Genomic DNA, 23,282 nt, shown 5'->3' with positions numbered 1-23,282 from the left:
AAAATTTGCACAGAGATTACTAGTTAGCAATCTTTTTGTTGTATCCCTCGTCAGATAATTGTAAATACTTAAAAGAAAAATCTGTTCTTTTAAATCATAGGTTATTACATTTAAGCTTAAAAATCAATGAGTGAAAATATAATTGTTCCATTAAGTTTAACTTGTGATAAAGCAGAATAAAAGTCACCTAAAATTATACTTTTTTGTTTTGTTTTAATACTTAAATTGTATAAATTACATTTACAACTTAGTGCATTTCTTTATCCAATTAACTGAAGTGGCAATTTTCTTCTATATATAAAATTAAAAAATTAAAGTATAATAATTTTAAACTTAATTTACCTTAATTTAATAAATATGTAATTTTAATACTTTAAAATAAAAAAAGAGTAACGTCTTAAAGATAAGTGTATAAAACAACTCTTAAAATGCTTTATGAAACGAGTGTCGGCCTCTTGACGTGGCAGCGACTCCATGTTGAGCTGCTACGTCATCAGCTCGCGAGCTCGCTGTCACTGACGAGTCTCCGAGGAGACGCTATATCAACGCTCCAGGTACGTCAAAACACTTTCTCTCCACAAATAGATGATGGTATTTATGTTACGCTAATGATTCTATGATTAATGGTGATTAAAGAGAAGTGTTAGACTGTAGGGCGAAAAGTCGCGGGTTTAAAGGGCATTTAGCTTGAATTGGAGTGCTGACTGGAAGCGTCATGTTTACTTCAGCAGGCAGGCCATCTAAGGCACTGTTTACTGAAATGTTTGATCGGAACAGATCTTTCTAAAGTAGTTGTGCTTTCAAGTTATCTTCATTTTGATGTAAGATGATTTCTATTCCCTAAGCTATAGGACTAGCTTTCTGTGGCTAATTTTGGAGGGTGGACTGACGCCCCCAGTGGATCCATGTAGTTCAAGTAAACTTGAAAAAACTAAAACAAAACTTATTCACCAAAGTGCGATTTGTTTATCTATGTAACTGACTGCATAACCACAGTTTTATTTTATTTTTTTCTTTGCGAGAAATAAATAAATAACCCTAAACATTGATTATAAACTAACGTTCTATAATCACTTATTAGAAAATTGTGCAGATTGTTGCCTTGCTTACTTATTTTGTATCTTAATATTTACCCAAAAGTGTTGTAATTGACACACTTGGTCGTTTTTAGTGTCTCTTAAGTTACTTGTCATCTACACGTGGCATTTGTGTTGCCCATCTGTAGCTCTGGAGTTTTCAAACTGGTGAGAAAGTTCAGAAACATGCATTGCATAATAATATTAATAATAAATGTTGTATTTAAAAATTGGCAAAATAAAATAATCTATACTAATAAATAAATAAGGAAGCAGAGAAAAATAATGCCAGTAATGCAATATTTTATGTTTAAATACATTTGTATTTTTTTTGTCTCATTCAAGCTTTTAATGATGTGACATTATAGTTTGCCCTGTGTCCAAAGGGTAATGATAAATCAGACTGTAATATAAACACAGATCAGATTGCGTGTCTTCTTTGAATACATCATCGCATCTCTCTCTTATCTATTAACTGGTAGATTCCAGAGGTTGTGATGGCGACCTTCCAGGAATTCATCCAGCAGAACGAGGACCGCGATGGCGTCCGTTTCAGTTGGAACGTCTGGCCGTCCAGTCGTCTGGAAGCCACACGTATGGTGGTTCCTGTGGCCTCTCTGTTCACCCCGCTGAAGGAGCGGCCGGATCTTCCCCCGATTCAGTACGAGCCGGTGCTGTGCAGCCGGGCCACATGTCGAGCTGTGCTCAATCCTCTGTGGTAAGTCTGTTAAGTCAGAGCAGACAGCATAATGAGTTCACAGATGGAGGATCCACTTCTTATCCATTGCCGTAATTTCCAAATAAACACATTTATTATGAAAGCTGGATACATTACTTGTGATGCCTTAATATTAATATGCTTTTTTTTTTTTTTTTTTTTCGCAGTCAGGTGGATTACAGAGCAAAACTCTGGGCTTGCAACTTCTGTTATCAGAGAAACCAGGTAAAGTCATTGCAGTTTGACAAGTGTAGAGCTGCACTAAGGATTATCTTGATAATGAATGAATCCATGTATCATTTCCTTGTTTAATCAGATGAAAAGTCCTAAAATGGTCATTAAAAGCAAAAAATAATAATAATAATAATTTTAATTAAAAGATAAAGTAATTCTGATCAGTTATTTGCAAAACTGTTCCACATTCTCAAAACAATATGCAGTTTTGTGGAAATAATTATACTGAATGTAGGCTTAAAATTAAACATTACGTTAAAAAAAAGAGGTTCTATTGTTTACTATTTAAAATTAGAAGTTAAAATCAATAAATTCAAAATGATAACAGAAAAAAAAGCACAAGGAAGGAGGAATGCACATTCACTTGTGTGAACATATATTTATACTAAATTACAGTAGTCCCTTTACTCTTTCTGCTCTCATGGAAAAAAACAACTACATCTGAAATTTTAAACTTACATTTAATTTCTAACAAGTAATATTTTTAGTAAAATGTATAGTAACAGAGACTCATTTGCTGTTAAGAAAAGCCTTTATGCAAAAATGGAAATTCTTGCTTGACAGATAAGGATAAAACTGTAAATTGTTAGTTATAGGCTGAGGAAAACACATTCCAAATGCATTAAATGGCACACACATCTGCCAGATTGCCTGACAGTAAGTAGGCTTGTCGTGATAGACTGTGCTGACGGTGATACCGGTGTTAAGTTGAAGCATGTCACTTGCCCACCGACCTCCACCATCGTTTAGATTTTTAAAAGTAATAAAAATAATTTGGTTCAGTAAAAGAACAGACACTACAATTAAAAAGTGAACGCAGCCGCTCAATGCAGTGCACCGAACAACAGTCGCATTACAGATCAGATTACATTTTTTTTCAATGAGGAGAGTGAGTCGAGCTGACTGATAAGAAGAGTGAGGCGAGAAGATGATGGCGGATGATTTAGTTTCATAATGAAATGCAAAAGTGCCTGTTTGGTAATATTTTGCCTGTTGACTTTTGTCAACAGTTATTTGTTGTAAGTTATTTGTTATTTTATATTAGGCATAGCCTGTCCTATAACATAGTGTATTTTTATTTGTTTTGTTAATAAAAGTTTTACATTTTATATATAGGCTAAAGTGAGTTTGACTTTGTATTTTGTTGTTGCATTCAAGCAATTGACACTGAAGTGCCACTTACTCAAAAGTGAAAGTAAATACAAGCTAGTTAAAAGAGAAGTAAAGCGAGGGAAAGAGGGAATGCCCTCGCCCCCACGGTGATACAGGTGTTGTCACTCGTTGATTAACCGGTGGGATAATTTCCTCACCATCACAACCCTAGGGCAAAAAAATTTCAATTAAATGCAGAAATATATATGGAAATTCATTATATACTACAGTCAAGTGATGTTTTAAGTGCGCAGTGCACAGATGCCATTAATCGATTATCGTATTCATGGATTATTTTCTTGATTTTATCAGTCAGTGGCTGCAGCCCAAGAAAAGTGCATTGCATTTTTGAACGTGTCAATTAATTAATGACACTTGTCCTGCCATAGTTCCCGCCAACTTACGCTGGAATATCTGAGGTCAACCAACCTGCTGAGCTTCTTCCACAGTTCTCCACTATTGAATATGTTGTCCAGGTAAACATTTTAATTAACCACCTTTCATTGCCATATAAATACTGATCACTAAAACCAAGACACTTGAAAATTCATGAATAGTAACTGACTCGTTGGTTCTATCTATTTTCTGTAGCGTGGTCCGCAGATGCCTCTGAGCTTCCTGTATGTGGTGGACACATGCATGGAAGATGATGATCTGCAGGCGCTAAAGGAGTCACTTCAGATGTCCCTCAGCCTGCTGCCTCCTACTGCTCTGGTGGGCCTCATTACATTTGGACGCATGGTCCAGGTTCACGAGCTGGGTTGTGAGGGCATCTCTAAGAGTTATGTCTTCAGGGGCACCAAAGACCTCAGTGCTAAACAGCTTCAGGTGATTTGAGAACATTTAAGTTACAGGTATTTAACTAAACTAATCACCACAAATGTCTCTTAATAAAAAATCTTGTACACAGGAGATGCTTGGGTTAACTAAACCAGCTGCAGCACAGGCCGGCCGAGGGCCACAACAGCCCCAGGTTCCTCCTTCAAACAGGTGAGCTAAATGTGTTTTTATAGCTGCTTTGTACATTTAAATCTTCAGACTGTATAAATGAATAATTTGCATAATCAAATTGATGCCTTTTAAGAATCTTGCTAGCTTTTCGACTTCTGATATTTTTAATCTATCTCTGGAGTTGCTTGTCAAGTCAGCTTTATTTATATAGCACATTATACTTTATAGATTGTATCAAAGCAGCTTCAGAGTGATACAGTGATAACAGAACAAATAATGCACATTTGATCAAATATGAGACTAGTTCAAATCTTGCTGTAAACCAGCTCTAGCTAGTGTCAGCTCAAGACAGTTCAGTGTATTAAGTTTTGTTTAGCTATAAACAGCTCTGAAGAAGACGACAGTGTCGTTATTCAGCTCAAGTTCAATGTTGATTCAGTTCAGTCTATTAACAGTGTCGAAGTTGCAAAATCCATCCATTATGACACTAATTTAAATCAGCTGTAAAGCATCTCTACAGAAGACAATAGTGTCGACATCCAGCACAATTCAGTTCAAGATTTGTTCTCATCCGATAGTATCAGTGCAGTCAAATTGATAATATTACTGAACATTAAGTGTCTTTTAAACCCCAACTAAAAAGCCAAAGGCAACAGTGACAAGGAACCCAAACTCCATCAGATGACAGTAGTGGGGAAAAAAATAAACCTTGGGGGACCAGTTGAACAAACCTATATAAATGAAGGCCGTGTGATTTATGGTGGTCACTGATTATATGTGTGCACAGGTTTCTGCAGCCAGTACAGAAGATAGATATGAATCTGACAGATTTGCTGGGAGAGCTGCAGAGAGACCCCTGGCCCGTCACTCAAGGAAAACGACCTCTGAGATCACTCGGAGTGGCTCTTTCCATTGCTGTTGGGCTGTTAGAGGTGACTGTCATGATTTATGTTATTTTCTTCAACAGTCTGCTTCAGTTACTAAATTATAAGTTTACAATACCAGTCCAGACATGGCTCATGAATAATGCTCAAAAATACATTTTGTAATTAAAAAGTTTTCTAAAACATTAATACGTCGGCACAGGTAATTATATAATTGGTTATAAAAGCATTTTAGATTAAGTCTTTAATTCAAAAGACTTATAAGATCATAAATTCATCAAGTGTTGATCAAGTGATCAAGTGTTTCCGAAGCTTTGTGCTTGTTTATTGATGCCCTCCATTTCCTTCCCTCTTGCAGTGCACTTTCCCTAACACTGGCGCTCGCATCATGGCTTTCATCGGTGGGCCGGCCACTCAGGGTCCGGGTATGGTGGTAGGAGATGAACTGAAAACGCCTATTAGATCCTGGCACGACATTGAAAAAGACAATGCCAAGTACATGAAGAAAGCCACTAAAGTGAGTCTTCCCGTATTTGTTTTTTGTATGATTGGCTTGGTAGAAGTACCCACATACTGGTGATACAAGTGATTTCATAAAGATGGAGTATTTTAAAGTGACTGTACTGGACTGTTGAGTGATGGGTCACAGAGGTGCACTGGAAAGTTCACAATCAAACTGACCTTTTGCGTTTTCAACTGTTTGAAAATTCAGAGCAGAACACGGTAATATTGGACGTGTTAATTTCTGGAAAAACAATTACATATTTTCTTTATTCATGCAGCATTACTTGTAAAAATCAGCTGGTCCTTAAAAGCTACCACATTTGAGATAACATCTACACATTGAACATCTGAGTGATTCCTATTCTGTTTGAATGTTCTTTCTGTACACATTTAAAATTGTACTTCATCCTTGTAGCACTATGAAGCCTTGGCCAACCGTGCTGCCGCCAATGGACACATTATTGATATTTATGCATGCGCTCTGGATCAGACAGGATTACTGGAAATGAAGTGCTGCACCAACTATACAGAGTAAGTGATTCAAAAAAGGTTTTACATATTATTTTTAAATTGTGTTTTTGAGCATGCTGACAGTACATGTTTAGAGATTTGAGGGGATTGTGGTGCAAATTAAAACAATCTAGACATTTTTCTATCCCTAATCTTTTTAGTATGAGCAAACACTTACTCAGAGAAGTGTAAAACTATTCCTTTGTCCATAATGCTGCATTAATAAAGGATTTTTGTACTGATTGTAAACTTTCAATGTATTAAGACACTAACTAGTCTTCAACAATATATCTTTCTGCTTTTATGTAAATGGCAGGGGTTATATGGTCATGGCAGACTCTTTCAACACATCCCTGTTCAAGCAAACTTTCCAGAGGGTTTTCACAAAGGACGAGCAGGGTTCCTTTAAGATGGTTTTTGCAGGGACTCTTGAGATTAAGGTGGCTTGCTTTTCTTTTTATATTGTTTTGTAGTATTGACCGTTTTAATTCTTTCATTATTTAACTGTGCTACATGTGGGTTACCTTATAATCTTATTAAACCATTATTTCAGACTTCAAGAGAGATAAAGATTTCTGGAGCAATCGGCCCATGTGTCTCCCTGAACGCCAAAGGTCCCTGTGTGTCAGAAAATGTAAGTAGCTCATCTATCTTAAATCAGATAGGCTATATGTCTTCTCTTAGGTTCAGTGTTTTTCTGGGCAATGCAGAGGACATACTGACATTCATTTTGACTTCTGCTTATAGGAAATAGGAACTGGTGGCACAAGTCAGTGGAAGATTTGTGGACTGGATCCAAACACCACGCTTGCATTCTACTTTGAGGTCGTGAATCAGGTACAATTAAAAAATGTAAAATAATTGAAAATGCAAGTAAAATTTTGTCAGTTGAAGTACACGTTTACAAGCTAGCTTAGTGATGGATGGTTTTGGATTACCACGGAAAGTCATTTTTACTTCTCTCAACTGGCTTTTTTATTATTATTATTTAAAATGTTTGTGTAAAACTGTGAAGCAAAAATTGCCTTCCCAATATTACAAAAGTCACAGATACTGTCCCTGTTGAACCTGGTGTCAGATTTCATGTAGGTTTCTATTTTCAATGCAGGTGGTCCACTAGAGGGCACATTTTCTTTTTACTGCATTTCAATTTAAAGCATTACTTAACTGTAGTAGTTTCTAACCTTTTATATGTCTTAGTGATTCTCAAAAGATATAATTGTAAATAAATGATTCCAAACACTGGACAGTATAATGAGGAAAATGACATAACATTTTTACAGAAAAATAATTTGGATTTAGTCCCTTCTTCACAGTTACTCATTTTATATTGTGATCATTCTGAGTATGCATGGTTTTAAAGGAGTAGTTCACCCAAAAAAGAAAATTGGCTGGAAATGTCCTCACCCTCAAGCCACCCAAGATGTAGATGTATGATTTTACAGACAGGTTTTATTCCACAATTACATCGCACAAATTTTTTTCTAAATAAATGCTCACCGTTTCTGTTCAAGTCACAAAAGAAAACGATACATTTTTTCTGACGCTAATGTCCTTTCGTTTATTGTAGAATATTGCACTATTTTCCTTCATTCTGTATGAAGTCTGACATCATAAGCAGTGAAATTGCTTCTGGTTAGTTCCGCCAACCCAGTGTCCTCTTTTTCTGGGGTGAAGCCATGTTACAGATGCTCAAGTCATGATTATTTCTGTGCTGTTCAAACCACCAAATGTCAGTGAGAGTCGCAATTAAACTAGTGTGAGTTCCTGTTGGGGTTCATTGTTTGTTTGTAGTGCCGGAGGTACACTAGGAGCTGGCGAAGAGAAGCTGTTGCTCTCGCGGCATGGTTGTATGGTCGTGCACTGGGAGAGGGAGTGTTTACGAAAATACTCAAACATCTGCCGGATTTTATTCAGGGTTTTGCGCAGCGCTGCTCTGTACCTCCTGAGAGATACAAACAAGGTCATGTTAAACCTCCCACATAATTGCAATCTCTAAGAATCTAAATAACCATATATCATTACCATGATTTATAGCCACTACATGTTCTTTTTCTCGATGTGGCCCGAATCGCCCTTTGAGTTTTTATCTCCACTTTCGGCTTCCAATCCTGCTTCACATTCAATTCCTGCCACATTTCCAAAACATTATTGAATGTGTCAGAGATTAATATGGGCTGTCACATCTGTTAGTTAAAAGGCCAGGAAAGGCTTAATCCACAATAAAAAAAAGGTCATGTCTATCCATGATTACATTTCTAAAAATAGAGAGCTTATTTTCAGGGAGAATATGTTATGATCTTCTTGGCTGTCTTCTATCTGTCATGACATAGGAGTGGGCTGTATGAACAAAACCTTATATTTATAGTAATCTCTTACAGTAATTAAATCTAAATGAAATTCCTTGAAATGCAACAATAACTGGTTTATATAATAATACAAAAATGCATATTGAGGTCTGTAAGATTTTTTTAAATATTGTTACAATTAAAAAAAAAAAATTCAGTCATTACTCCAGTCTTCAGTGTCAAGTGATCCATCAGAAATCATTCTAATATGCTGATTTCTTGATCAAGAAACATTTCTTGCTTTTACCTATATTTTAACTGAAGTCCTTGCAAAATATGATTTTAAAGATCATTTTAAATCTTAGGAAATCCTTTCCATTTTTCCAAGGCTGCTTTACCAACAGAGTGTGAAGATATAGCAGTATAGAACATATAATTGGTATAGGAAAATCTCTAATAGTTGACGCATGTTTTTGTTGTCACACTGAAAATATATTGGCATACAGCCCAGCCCTTTTTGCCTTGTAAGAAACCTGTCTGCCTTTTTACCCTAATTCCACATGACATACTTTATAAGAATCAAAATGGAGCACTTAGTTGCTTACATTTGAGTAATGGAGTTGATCCATGGGTTAAGAGCTGAAGTGAGGAGTATGAGCCATGTGGCAACAGCCAAGGCAGGCTGCTGGCTCTGTTTTCCCGTCTGTGTCATAGAAGCAGATAACGATGTACGGCAGCCAGCAAATGAGCAGGAACACTGTCAACAACACGCACAAATCACATAACGTGGTTAAAGATTTTTTGAACAAGCTTATTTCATTAGCTCAAGAGGAGTATCGACTTGCACTGTCTGGAGGTTGTGTTGCATGTGTGATGTACTTCATGAGGTGCAATGTGGGTTGCTGTTAAACAGCACTGAAGTAGTGTGCTGGACACGTATTGGCTGCTTTTTCTTCATCTCCAGTCCAACCCTTTCATTAAATAAATTAAGTTTTCGTTTTGAAAAAAAATTCATGCATAGACAATTTATGTTTTTCTGCAAAAATTCAAAGCATTTAAGCTGAAATCTTTATTTTGAAATGCTTGTACGGTCATGAGAAACATAAATTGAGTTACATATAGTAACAACTTGTGTCTAAACTTTTGACTTCTTTTTTTATTTTTTGCAATTTATAATAATTTTATAGTATTACTGTGCATTACTATTCAAAAGTTCGGGGTTATTGAGGTTTAAGAAAATAATACTTTTATTCGGCAAGGGCGCATTTAAATTGACCAAGTGACTAAATGTAATGTTACGAATTAATATATTTATATAAATAAATGCTGTTCTTTTTTAAATTCCTATTCATCAAAGAATCCTGAAAATTGGTTTCCATCAGCAGAAAATGAGCATATTAGAATGATTTCTGAAGGGTCATGTGACACTGAAGACTGAAAATTAATCTTTGCAACACAGGAATAAATTACAATATTTTAATAAATAAAAATATATTCAAATAGAAAACATTTGTTTTCAGTTGAAATATAATATTGCAGTTTTACTGCTGAATTTCTTTGATCAAATATACAGTAAAACTGCAATATTATCATATATTGTTTCAACTGAAAACAATTGTTTTCTATCTGAATATATTTTTATTTGATTTGAAAATGGCAAATATGTTGCCATGAGAGGCAAACTATGCATACAGCTACAATCACATGTAGCGAGGTAAATAAACCATCTAACATTTAAAGAGCAAGCTTCTGTGGACACAGGGTGCACTGGGAGGCTGGAGCTCCACTGCTCTGCAAACACGACGCTTGAGATTCAATATCCTCTCAGTTGCAGCTGCAGCCAACTTTAAAAACCATTTTGTACTTGAGTGTTTTTTTTTTTTTAGTATATTTGGAAAGAAGCATTATGCAGTTTAAGCTGTTATCATTAAGGCTTCAGTTCCTTTACCCAGAGCTTAAGCCTTCCTTCTAGTTATATCAGTTATATTTTGGGATTACAGGTTTTTGGTGGTATTGCACCAGCCATATTTGCAGTACCTTACCTGGACTTAATTGTTTAGTCAAATAGAAATATTAAACCTTACCAATTACTTCACAGTTGCAGTCAGTCTATAGACATTTTGAGCATTTATGGGCCATGATTTTTAGTTTAGCTTTCATTTGTACATTTATATTTCAGAGAAATGTGTGCTACAGTGTGATTTTTTTTTTTTTTTTTTTTTTTTTTTTTTTTTTTTTTTGGAAAATCCATTACTGGTCAAAAGTTTGCAATAATTAAGATTATATATATATATATATATATATATATATATATATATATATATATATATATAAAAAAGTGAAGTGACGAGCATAAGATATATTTATTTATTTAAGAAAAAATTATCTTATGCTCAACCAGGATGGGTGAAAAATTCAGCTTTGGCAACATATAAGAAATATATTAAAATTGTTATAACTTAAATTGCATTAATAATTTGTAACAATAGTTTGTTTATGATCAAATAAATGCAGCCTTGGTGAGCTTAAGAAACTTCTTTCAAAAATCTTTATTAACTGGATGACTTCTTGAGGAGTGGGACACTGTTTTTGAGATACAGTGTCATGCTCAGCTAAAGGTGGGACTCTTCAGTTTGCTAGTTTGTCCGAACAATTGCAGATTGGTGCGAAGGTGGAAACCTGTTTCAGTCCAACCCTTTATCTTTGTGATAACATTTGATGGGTTTGTCTTTAATATTGTAGAACACAATATTGAGCAGTGTTTTGTCTTTTCTTTCCCTCAGCACAACGCTCCTATCCCACAGGGTGGACGTGGAGCCATACAGTACGTTACGCAATATCAGCATTCTAGTGGGCAGAGGCGCATCAGAGTGACCACAATTGCAAGGAAGTAAGTCCTCTGTCCAACTGTTTTCAAAATGTATAATATAAGAACTATTTCTTGAGCAGCAAATCAGCATATTATAATGATTTCTGAAGGATTATGTGACACTGAAGAGATTTTGCATTACTGGAATATTTTTTTTTATTTGTATAATGTATTAAAACAGAGAACAGTTATTTAAAATTGTATTTTTGATTAAATAAATATTGTCTTTCTGTGGATAAGAGACTTACTAAAATATCTTACCAACCCCAAACTTTTGAGTTTCCATTCTGATCACTAACCATTTGAATAACCGTTTACGTGGCAAAAGGAACTTGGGTAAAAAACCTTGGACACATCATCGTGATTGTAGATTGTTTTTAGCGTGACAAATCTTTCTTTCACAAATGCGTTCAGGTTTGGACATTATCCTCCATTTGTTATGCTCAACAGTCACATACAGTTTCCATGACAACTCGAAGCATACATAAAAAGATTCCAATTTTAGAACATTGCATTTGTTTGTCAGAATCGATGTGCATAGAAAGCGTAAATTTAGTCTTGGACAAAACCTAATGTGCTGCTTGTAGCTTTCAAAAATACTTGAAGTGTTTTAAGTGCATGAAAGATAAGTTTGTTGTTGCTTTTTAAATATACCTTTTAGATTATTTTTGTAGCATCCAGACAGTGAAGATGAATCAATGCGAGTCAGACTGATGATGCCAAGGCTTGTGTTTGAAGGTCACTGTGCTATAATTTTCTCCTTATCGTCCTCTTCAGCTGGGCTGATGCGCAGACTCAGATCCAGAGCATCGCTGCATCTTTTGACCAGGAGGCCGCTGCCATCCTCATGGCCCGCCTGGCCATCTATAAGGCTGAGACAGAGGAAGGCCCTGATGTTCTGCGCTGGTTGGACCGACAGCTCATCCGCTTGGTAGGGCTTTCAGCACTTCTTCTTTAGCTGGGTCTTGCAATATGTTGCTTAGTATAATCAGTGCATTAGTATTAGGAATGCACAATAATTTTTTTATTCTTTCCTTTGCAGTGCCAGAAATTTGGAGATTATCATAAAGACGATCCAAACTCATTCCGGTTCTCCGAGACGTTCTCATTGTATCCCCAGGTACCTTTTGTCTCACGCTTTGAGACGACGCTTAATCTCACTTTTCAGCTAGGGGAAAATTAAATCTTGATGTTGTTTTTGGCAGTTTATGTTCCATCTGAGGAGGTCTCCATTCCTGCAAGTGTTCAACAATAGTCCTGATGAAAGCACCTATTACAGGCACCAGTTCATGAGGCAGGACCTGACCCAGTCTCTGATAATGGTGCAGCCCATCCTGTATGCATATTCATTCAATGGACCACCAGAGGTAAACATGCAGACCTTCTCTCACTGCGCATTTAATGTTTGCTTAGTTTGACTGACCAGTGTGGGACTTTATAGATGTAAGATACCATGATCACTTAAAAGAAATTCAGGCATGTTTTTCAACACATGAAATTAAAATTTTCCCCCAAACTGTTAGAAATCAATAAATGTATAATGTATACAGCCTAATTTTCTTTTTTAGATCTCTTTTAATATCTCTTTGGATTTGAGACTTTAGTCTTTGCAACTTTACAGATCTTCATTATGCACCAAGAGCTTGTAACACTCCAAAGAGAAAGGAAAAATTGATTTTGCATCATATGACACCTTTAAAGTATTATTCTAATATGCTTATTTTGGTAATTTATTACTCCTATCAGTGTTGAAAATAGCTGTGATGCTTAATATTTTGTGGAAATGGGGATATATATTTTCAAGATTCTTTGAATAGAATGTTCAAAAGAACAGAATTAATTTTATTTAGTTTTTCTTTTTTTTAATATATTTTCTTTTTACTTTTGCTCTTTTAAATGCGTCCTTGCAGAATTACTGTATAAAAAAAATTACTGATCCCAAACTTTTGAAAGGTAGTGCATAGAAAGTGAAACTACTGTACCTTAACAGATTTTATTTAAATATCAGTATTCATAGATTTTATTTTTATGAGCTTAATGATTCTAAAGTAAATCATGTCATGACGTGTTGAATCTGAACTGCAGTGTCATAATGACGGTGATGTCCCCCGACTCAACATATTTAACAGTGTTTTGTTTAATTAGTGTGCTGTGATTTTTTGTTCAAGCTCATATTATTGTTGTCTTTTAAACTTTTTACAAATGTACCATTTATAGTCAGGTTGTGTGTATTTTCACACAATTTTTCAAGAGATGGAGATAGAATTCAAGCAGGCAAATAAGTTGTAGAAACTCTACATAATGGTAGTGATTGTTCTTCAGTAGCAGTGAGCATCTCAAACTTACATGCATGTATTTCTTCTTTTAATGGAGGGCTTTATGTTAGTTACTGTTTTCCCTTGACACTGGGACCAGAAGGGGGAAGTTGTAGGAAAGATGTCTAACACAGCATCTAACTGAAACTGACAGTCTATTCATGTGCTTTTTCCTGTTGTTGTAGCCTGTGTTGCTGGACAGCAGCAGTATCTTGCCTGACCGCATCCTCCTCATGGACACCTTCTTCCAGATTGTGATTTACCACGGAGAGGTAAGATGTAAAAATCACAGAGCGTGTTCTGCCTTCCGATTGCACAGTGGTTTGTTTTCCCATGTGACTGGGTAGACATTGGTTTAAAGCCAAGTCTTTTTCATCTTTTCAATAATTAAGAATGCAGTCTGCTTTCTTGGTCTGTCTGAACTGTTCAGTAATCTGCGCACATGAAATCAGAGCCAGTTTTGCACTGAAACAAGTTTTGGCTGCGTTACAGAGGACAGACATTTTCTGATGAAACGTTGGAGGTGTCTCGCTGAAGTACATGCTAATGATGTGAAATTTGAAACAAATGGAGTGAGATGTTCTCTTAGAGTCCCATATACTAGCACTAGTAAACACGATGAATTTGCTGGTTTAGCGTATTGTTCAGTGACTTCTGATAGATGAGTTTTCCCTCATGTAGACGGTGTCTCAGTGGCGTAAAGCCGGGTACCAGGACATGCCGGAGTATGAGAACTTCCGCCATCTGCTTCAGGCTCCTGTGGACGATGCCCAAGAGCTTCTGCAAACTCGTTTCCCCATGCCACGCTACATCGACACAGAGCACGGCGGCAGTCAGGTACCGAGAATGATTATTAGGAACTCATACTTAACTGAATAGATTACACTGATTTAGTAGAGTTTAGTAATATTAAATGTCATCAATATTTATCCTTTTTTTTATATATATTCACTGACCTGTATTGTCTTAGTGAACTAAAGCAATAAGCAATGAGATGTTGTGCAATACGAGCTCTGTCTCAAAACCTCACATACATAAAAATAAAGGTTCTTTGTTGGCATTTATGATTTCATGAAGAACCTTTTGCATCCATGGAACCTTTCCATTGCACAGAAGGTTCTTTATAACAGAAAATGTTTCTTATTTTTTTTAGATTATTAAAATGTTCTTCACAAATGGTTCATTAAAGAACTGTTTGATGAAAAGTTATTTGGGGAACCTGAAATGTTGGCAGTTAACTTCTGAAGTGCCAATAAATAGAGCTGGAGTTTTGGAAAAGAACCCTGGTAAAAATTCTGGTAAAAATCGGAGTACCACGGTGGATTATTTCAGTTTTTTTGTTGTTGTTTTAATGGAATAGCAACAAGGGTTATAATATAAAAGATACCAGTTTTCAACAAACAGTTCAATTGGTTAATTGTAATAATAAAAATAATCACACACAGACACACAAAAAGAATTCTTCTGCCAAGTAATATAGTTCATTAGCAGAATAACAAATCAAAGATCACTCTGTGTTGCAGCCAACATTTAAGTGCACTTTGCTTGGGAATATGGATGTCAACTGATGTGTGGTCACAGATGTCTGTGTGTATATATAGTAGGGATGAACGATGTTGAGCTAAAATTTTATATTTTTCTAAACTTTGATGAAATTTGTAATCATCTTTCTCTCTGTATGTATATATGATATGAAAAAAATGCCACTTTTAACAGGCCAGTCAGCTGCATTTACACTCCAATACTTAATGGAGAGATATACTCTGACATACAGCATCACATTTTTGGTCCCATTCAGCCACAATATACATTCCTACATGCTGTTTTACAGCCAGATCTATCCATTTTAGTTAAAACAAAATAGTTGGTTTGAGAGAGCCATGGCAAATGACAGCTTGAATCTGAAATTTTGCATTAGTCTGTGCCAATATTTATAAATTGCTTTCACAAAGCCACCTCCATTTTCTCAATCCTTTATTAGTGACGGCTCAAATGGAAGGTGCTGCTTTGAAAACAGTTGTTTAGACAGCTCTTCAGTCAATTTCTATGCTTGAGCAACTCGCCCTCAGAGATTTTTAAACGGTGCTTGTGAATAAATGACTGTAATGGGTCACTGAGGTTTGGCTTATATTCAGCATATTAATACACCATGTGAACTTTCTCTCCCCCTCCAGGCTCGTTTCCTCCTCTCCAAAGTGAATCCTTCTCAGACTCACAACAACATGTATGCATGGGGTCAGGTGAGTGCTGTATATCTCACCAATACAAGCACATTTCCCATGTGAGGAATATAGATTAGTCTACTGTGACAAGCTTTTGTTTAGAAAAATATAAACGCATCTCAGCTTATTCTAATATTGTTTAACCCACACCACGCTGATTGAATCGCACTTCCTGTGTTTGTGTAGGAGTCTGGCGCACCCATTCTGACAGACGATGTGAGTCTTCAGGTGTTTATGGATCATCTGAAAAAGCTGGCAGTGTCCAGTGCTGCCTGAGAGCCTCAGTCTGTTTCTCAGTTACACACAGCCAGCAGGGTCACATTGGCACTGCCCTAAGTTTTCCCCATTTATATCATGCATACATTGAGCCTAGATCTTGGAAAAGAGAGATCGAGTCAATCGCGAAAGGAAACGTCATTCTTTAATGATTATGACAAAAAAGTTAACACTACATGTTGAGTATACATCAGGACAATATATTTGTTACTTTTTAAATCAGATTGAATTTAATTTGCTATTTGAGTGAATAAGAAACATAATTAAAAAAATAGTTTACACACAAATAGTAATTCATTCATTATTTACTCCCCCTCGATGCTATTCTAAACCCATAAGCCTTTTTTGGTACCTGGAAACAAACTTAAAATTTTTTTTTTAAGAATTATTATGTAGACAAAAGTAGTCCATTTGCTTTATTTCCTAATCTTCTGAAGCCATACATTAGCTTTCAGTCATTTAAGTTTTTATAGTCATTATTCAGTCATTTAGCCCACATTTATCTCCAAAATTAAAAATTCTGTTGTTGAACCAACGCCAATGCAATTGCTTCTGCACACCATTTTTGAATGTACAAAACAAATTTATTGTACAAAGCTATTGTATGGTTTCAGAAAACCTGGCATGTATTGCAAATGTCATATTGATTACTTTTATTATGCTTTTTCTTTATATGGCAAAAACCACAATTATTCTTCAAAAAGCTATTACTTTGTGTTTTACGAAACAGAAATGCCAGCATATGAGTTTGAAACAACATGAGGACGAGTAAATAATGACTGAACATGAATTTTTTTGCCTGAAATGTTGCTTCAAAATCTGATGTTTAGGTGTATGAAGCTCTGTGAGACTTATGTTGAACGGAGGAAGGAAACTAGCTGGTTTTAGCACACCTGTAGTAGATACTTTTGTTTGCCTAGTCGAGGAAGGTGAAAGCAGTGCTGATGTAGCCAATTAAGCTTGAGAGCTCGAATGCGCCTCTAGCCAACAGCGCAGAACAATTGCTTATTTTTAGACCCTGTGCGCGTCTCTCGTCTCAGTGCTGTTGATGGTTTGTGTTTCAGCGCAGGGTTGGATGCCCCATTCCAAACACAGACTTGCAGAATTTATAAGTTGCCTTTCTGTCTGTAGCTCTGATATTTATGAGCCATTTCTAGCAGTATTGTATGTTTTGTTTCTAATAAAACTGGCTTCATGATCCCAGCTAGCCTGCTGTGTTTAGATTTTGGAGACTTTGCATGACTGACTGACTTCTGTGAAATGGGTTTTGTATCTCTCAGCTGTTCTTTTTCATACAGGCTTTGATCGACATGAGGGTAAAAATATTCCTTTAACAGAGCGCAAACTATTGCATGCTTCACAAGTGAAAATTTGGGCTGGTGTGTAAAATAATTAATTGCATTACAGAGTCATGAAATACTATAGCTGGGTCCAACACAAAGATTCAGGGATTTCCTTCAAGAAGAGTTACTTGGTTTACACCATTTCTGTGGTTGTTTTCACTGATGGCCACACGGGCGCAGCGTTTAACTGAAAGCACCCGTTCAACTGTGATTATTTTGTGTCAAACAAATGCTGTATGTTAATGATTAAACTCTCACACCAGTCGATCTAGACATTTCACATCCAAGTTTTATGGAAAGATAATTACAGATTCATGCTTTACGTGTTCATTTATTTCAGAACTCACCATGTTATTCCCGGGTAAATTTCTCATCCGTCTTCTTATCCATACTTTTATGGATCACCCCAGTCAAAAAGGCATGCCAAGGTTTTCACGCTTATTAAATGAATAAATTCAACACTTCATTAGGCAGGTATGAAAATATTATTACTTTCACACCCTGAGCACAGTGTAATGTATCATCTATATTCTGATTTTATAATGCATGCTAAAACACTTTTCATACTAATTTTCAGCTCAATGGCTGTGAAAGCCTGAAACTACACCTATAAATTCTTCCTTTAGCCATTGATTTTTATTTCCCCTTGTGCATTTGTTTTCTTTATATATCCCATCTATCATTTTCTTAAATCTCTCCGATTTCAAAATTTAATACCATTAAAAAATTGAAGAACCGTGTCTAAAGAACATAGATTTCATGTTGATTTGGAGATGATTACTTGGATAGCATGACTTTGTGGTCTCTAATTGCAATTGCAACATTCAAATCAATGTGTATGTGAGAGCTGAGAGGGATATCTCAGTCTTCCAGTGAAAAAATAGTCATTATGTAGCAACAAGAACCCAAATCGTGTTGGCAGGGGGAGTCATGATGCATTTTACATGCATTGCTGAATGCAACCATTCAGAGAGTGGAATCGAAGCATATTGTCAAAGACAATTTTCCCAAACTGTATTGCTGTGGTTTATCTTAGAAAACAATCTTTTACTCCGATCATTGCCAAGGGGCAGAAAGTATTAAATAATCAAGCTTGTTAAGACAAATTAAGACACACGTCAATATCAAGAACACATCTGGACTCTTGTAACATCCTCCAGAGAGGTTGAGAATTATCTTGTTGCTTGCCAGAAAGTCTCCATTAATTATTAAATGAGATCTGCTGCATTTTAGTTGCAAAACATGAACCTTAATTATGTATTAGATTTGATAAGCAATTTCTCCATGACTCGTTGGAAGAAATTCAATGCTACAGATTTTCAGTCAATGTGTTTCACTTTTCCAATTCATTAGCCATGATGGATCCAGCTAATTAAGCCACACACAGTGCTAGCCTCTCACAGATGGGTGGAAATTCACTCATTACAACAAAGGAAGGTCTGACCTTGCTGAATGAAATTCTCAAGAATATCTCTCCCTAGATTGAGTGTGTTTGCTGAATTAACAGACTCACCGCAGCCATGTTCAGGTGCATCTGAACACAAACCTCACATCACATCCATCACGAACAATGGACTGAAATACCTGCCTACATGAATCATCTCCGACTTCAACTCCGATTTTCTGCAGTTTTGTCTTTAGAATTATATAATCAGCTCTTTCAAACTGTTTTTAAAGAGGCAGCTATTTTGTCCTAGGAGTCAGGACAGGGAACTGTTTGTCTTTTTAAGCGGGTTGCTGTAGAGTTTGTATCGAATATACAAGATTCCATTCAAACTATACAATGAAAAGGATAAAGTGCTTTCTGAGGCATTATTTGAGAAATAAAATAAATAAATAGCCCAGTGAAATTTAAGGTAAAGAATTTGGTTTTGTATATTATTTTTGTATTTTATCGTTTATTACTAAACTTTTTTTTTTTTTTTTTTTTTTTTTATAATATGCTGTGACAACCACCTTAAAAACATAGGTGGTAAAGCAAAATCCAAAGTAGTTCATCACAAAATACTTTATTTATTTTTGAAGATTTTAAATGACAGGTATTTAATGTGATAAAACTAATTTAATTTCATGTATGGCTAACGTGGTTAATGCTACCATCCCAACCTCTGAGGTTATTTTTTGCCATACTGTTATCTGAGAGAATTTAATCCACCACTGACAGCCAAGACTTTACTTTCAAACTGTCACTTCGAGGACAGAAGAGATGACAAGTTATTTATGTTTAAATACTGATGTCGTCAGGGTGCACAATTAATTGAGCATTTGCTCCTATAGTCACTTGGGGTCAAATATTTGCCTTTGAAAATTGGTTGACACTAAATTTCAGCTTTACATGACCGCAACATCAAATATTACATACAGTAATATTATATAGCATTAATGCTCTTTATATATATATATATATATAATGGAAATGACATTATTACCATGTATGCAGTATGAGGCTGTAATCTGACAGTTGAAATATATCAGTGTTTGCCACTTCTGTTAATAGCTTCCACCACAAGTTTTTTATTTGAATTTTGAATTATAATTGTGTCTACAATGATATTTTACAATGGTCATTTTAGTTATTATATTTACTAAACTATAAAGTTAATATACATTAATTGAAGACCTTAGATGATGTCAACCCTGAAAGTTTGAGGATGACATCACAGCCATCGGCCTCATCAAGGATGGAGAAGAGTCTGCTTACAGACAAGAGGTTGAGCAGCTGTCTGGTGCTGTCACAACAACCTGGAGTTCAACACGCTCAAAAGAGTAGAGATGATTTTGCACTTGAAGAGAATCATCAGGAAACTACAACGGACAGTCTGGACCAGTGGTCTCAAACTCAATTCCTGCAGGGCCACAGCTCTTTTGGAGTTTAGCTCCAACCAGCTCCAAATCACGCCTGCTTGGAAGTTTCTAGTAATCCTGAAGACCTTGATTAGCTGGATCAGGTGTGTTTGATTAGGGTTGGAGTAAAACTGTGCAGAGCTGTGGCCTTCCAGGAATTGAGTTTGAGACCAATGGTCCAGACAACTGAGAGGATTATTGGTGCCCCCCTGCCTTTACACCTCCAGAGTGAGGAAAACGGCTGGTAAAATCACTCTGGACCCCACACACCCAGCACACTTCTTCTTTGAACTGTTTCCCTCTTTGAATACTTCGCAAACATAAAAAAAAAGTATGTGAAATCTGGATTCATCAAGTTGTCACTGTCATGTGACCAATGTTAACTGGGCTGCTTCACTGCTTTTCACAAATTCCCTTCTGTGGTCTAATCAGAGGTAATGTGTGATTTCAGATGAAGCCCTTGTTTTCATAAACCTGTAGAAAAAGGAAAATCTTGAATAAGTTTCTAGCCACGGGATTCAACGGAAAGAAAAAACTTTAAAGAACAATGGTGTTTCATGTATTCAAAGTTGTTAAAGAGAAGGATTCTCATGCTAAAAATAGCCAAAGTTTAAAAAAATAAATTTAGAAGATTGACTGGATTTAATGACATAGACGAGAGTGGAACTCCTTATATGAGCATTTCTCTGGAAAAAGCGCACCCGGCCACACAGAGGAGAGCGAGACCGCGCACATCAATGCGCTTCAAAATTGTTAGCAGCGCTGCATAGGATTTGTTCAAGAATAAGTGTGTTTTTGGATGTGAGGGAAAGTTTACCGTGTTCAGCTTCCCCAACAACCCAGCGTTACATGAACAGTGGATGCAGTTTGTTTTTCCGGGGCAGCAACGGAGTGTTTCAAGTGTGTTTGTGTGTTCTGGTCATTTGAGTGACGAATGTTTTATAATCAATGCTCAAGTCGACACTGGATTTGCACATCATCTGCTATTAAAACATGGAGCCGTCCCTGTGATAAAAGACCCCATTCATGTAAGTACAACTGCATCAGATTTCTGTATTTTGTTGTAAATCAGCACATAAGTGAATATATGTTAATGGAAACAACACGAAACATCAGAAGGATTATAATTCCGCTCACGGCACGCCTCCAGGAGCTCGGCTTTTTCCAGAAAGTATCGTAAAGCTGTATTTTTCTTTTATAAATATGATAAAACTTAAGACTTTTTGGATATATGAAGGGTGCAGTACTACTCTATAGGTACACAAGATTAACACGAGATTAGGTGAAACTGTGTATGTTATGTACCCTTTAAATCTCTTCTCCTGAGAAAAAGACCTCAGTCATCTCTCATTGGTCTTTCTAGAGCTTCAGAAGAGACCTCAACAATATCTCAAATATCAATATGAGCTAATTTACGGTATTACTAATTTACTAATATTTCAAAATTTTCCACAAAATGATGAGAAATTTAAAATCCACATATATTTTATAGCACTGTACGCTTACCGTATTGTCTCATGTGTCTACTTCAGTAAATAAATTACAACATTTGTTATATTTAAAGTAATAAAAAAAAACTTTTAATAATTTAAACACATAAAATACCTGGTAAATTGGCAAACCTATGAAAGAATCCAAATATTTTTCATCTGGGAATTCATTATTTGAGTTCTGCTGATTTCCCTTTCATGGCAGCTTGAAATGTGTCTAAATTTAGTTTACATGTATTTTTTGATTAGCCACCAGGTACTCGTTTGTCGTATCTATATCAACAATCACATAAACTGCAAGCAATAACAAGGATCTAATGCTGTGCTTTTGTCAAGAGTATATATGTGTGTGTGTGTGTGTGTGTGTGTGTGTGTGTGTGTGTGCTGTTAATAATTTATGTTGCCATATGGAGTGCTGCAAGCTAAAAGTGTTTTTCTATCTAGTTTATCTATATCTGTACCTGCGGTGGAGATTACTTTGACTGAACAGCAAATCATCTCCTGATATAAAGACGATGCCTGTGGGGGACTGATTTAAGGGCTGCAACTATAAGGAACTACGTTCAATAAAGATGCTGCCTTGAGTGCCTTCCATGATTTCCAACGATGTGAAGGTGTTCTTTCATCAAGAAGCTTTTAAACAAAAGCCTTGGACTGTGTTCAGAATACAATACTAGAATTTTTTTTAGAAGCAGTATGTGAAGTTGTGAGCTATGCAGCAGACAGTATTGTGCCAAAGTTGTTGACATATGCATGTTTAATGAATCAGAAATAAATAGTTATTTAGCATTTTGATAAAATGAATTTACATTTTGAAAGTCTGATTGCATAAAAGCTGGTAAAAATCACAGTTGATGTTGCTTTTGGCTAATTCACTACACAGTTATTCGAGCACATTATTGAAGATGATTTCAGTTGTTTTGGAGAGCTCTTTAAGCAACACACCCCAGGTGAATTTTTCTCTCCATTTCTGTCACCAATGGAGTTTTGGATCCTTTACACTGTTGCCTTTGCCTTACTAAGTTGGGGATACTTAATTTCTGGCAATACCGTCAACTTGATTGCATAGATACTATTTTAACTGAACAGAGCTGGATGATGACAACACTGAAACGATTAACTGACTTTAACTGAAAAATTTAGCATTTACTATTGTCTTCTTGCGTTATCAACACACTATTTTCCTGTTAAACACTGTAAAGCTGCTTTGACGCATTGTATGAAGCGCTATATAAATAAAGGTGACTTGACTTGATTCAGAGGGTTTTACACAAGGGAGTTTATTGATCACTCCATAAATCAGAAAATACTGTCAACAGCCATTAAAAAATACATTTGCACCATGTTTTAGGAAAAAATCTTAATAAAGATAAGAATAAAACTGTAAGAGTGCTACTGTAAGTCCTAATATAGTGGAAACTTACGGCTCAGTGCAGGATATTTTTAGAAAACAGCCTTTAAAAAAAAATGTCTTTGAAATCTACAGACACATATATAGATATAGGTTAATAGATATATACTAAAAATAGATAGTTTTCTTTCCACTAGACCTAAGAAAAGATGTGGAAGCAAAAAAAAGCCCAAAAGTAGAGTCTTGCTTGAAACG

At 35.8% G+C, this 23,282-nt stretch overlaps 1 protein-coding gene across 1 annotated transcript; it reads left to right on the top strand.

The window, feature by feature from the left end:
- The first annotated feature begins 460 nt into the window (after positions 1-460).
- LOC113060841 (protein transport protein Sec23A-like) lies at positions 461-17,202 on the top strand. Its single transcript, XM_026230061.1, has 20 exons — positions 461-554; positions 1,559-1,794; positions 1,962-2,019; positions 3,570-3,656; positions 3,772-4,008; positions 4,091-4,170; positions 4,919-5,063; positions 5,374-5,532; positions 5,935-6,050; positions 6,346-6,469; positions 6,583-6,663; positions 6,777-6,866; positions 11,101-11,207; positions 11,964-12,117; positions 12,229-12,306; positions 12,392-12,553; positions 13,687-13,773; positions 14,183-14,338; positions 15,676-15,741; positions 15,910-17,202. The coding sequence occupies exons 2-20, from the start codon at positions 1,574-1,576 to the stop codon at positions 15,997-15,999; spliced, it is 2,298 nt and encodes a 765-aa protein (XP_026085846.1). The 5' UTR covers positions 461-554; positions 1,559-1,573; the 3' UTR covers positions 16,000-17,202.
- Positions 17,203-23,282: the final 6,080 nt, after the last annotated feature.

Source organism: Carassius auratus, chromosome 42 (assembly GCF_003368295.1).
Source record: "Carassius auratus strain Wakin chromosome 42, ASM336829v1, whole genome shotgun sequence".
Classification (NCBI taxonomy): Eukaryota; Metazoa; Chordata; class Actinopteri; order Cypriniformes; family Cyprinidae; genus Carassius; species Carassius auratus.
Note: the sequence above shows the minus strand (reverse complement) of the source record. Positions and strands in the feature narration are given on the sequence as shown.

Excerpts from the sequence above, each read along its gene's own strand:
- LOC113060841 (XM_026230061.1), top strand. The coding sequence starts at position 1,574 with ATGGCGACCTTCCAGGAATTCATCCAGCAGAACGAGGACCGCGATGGC. Across the intron at positions 5,533-5,934 it reads ACATGAAGAAAGCCACTAAA|CACTATGAAGCCTTGGCCAA; the intron begins GTGAGTCTTCCC and ends TCATCCTTGTAG. Across the intron at positions 11,208-11,963 it reads GTGACCACAATTGCAAGGAA|CTGGGCTGATGCGCAGACTC; the intron begins GTAAGTCCTCTG and ends CGTCCTCTTCAG.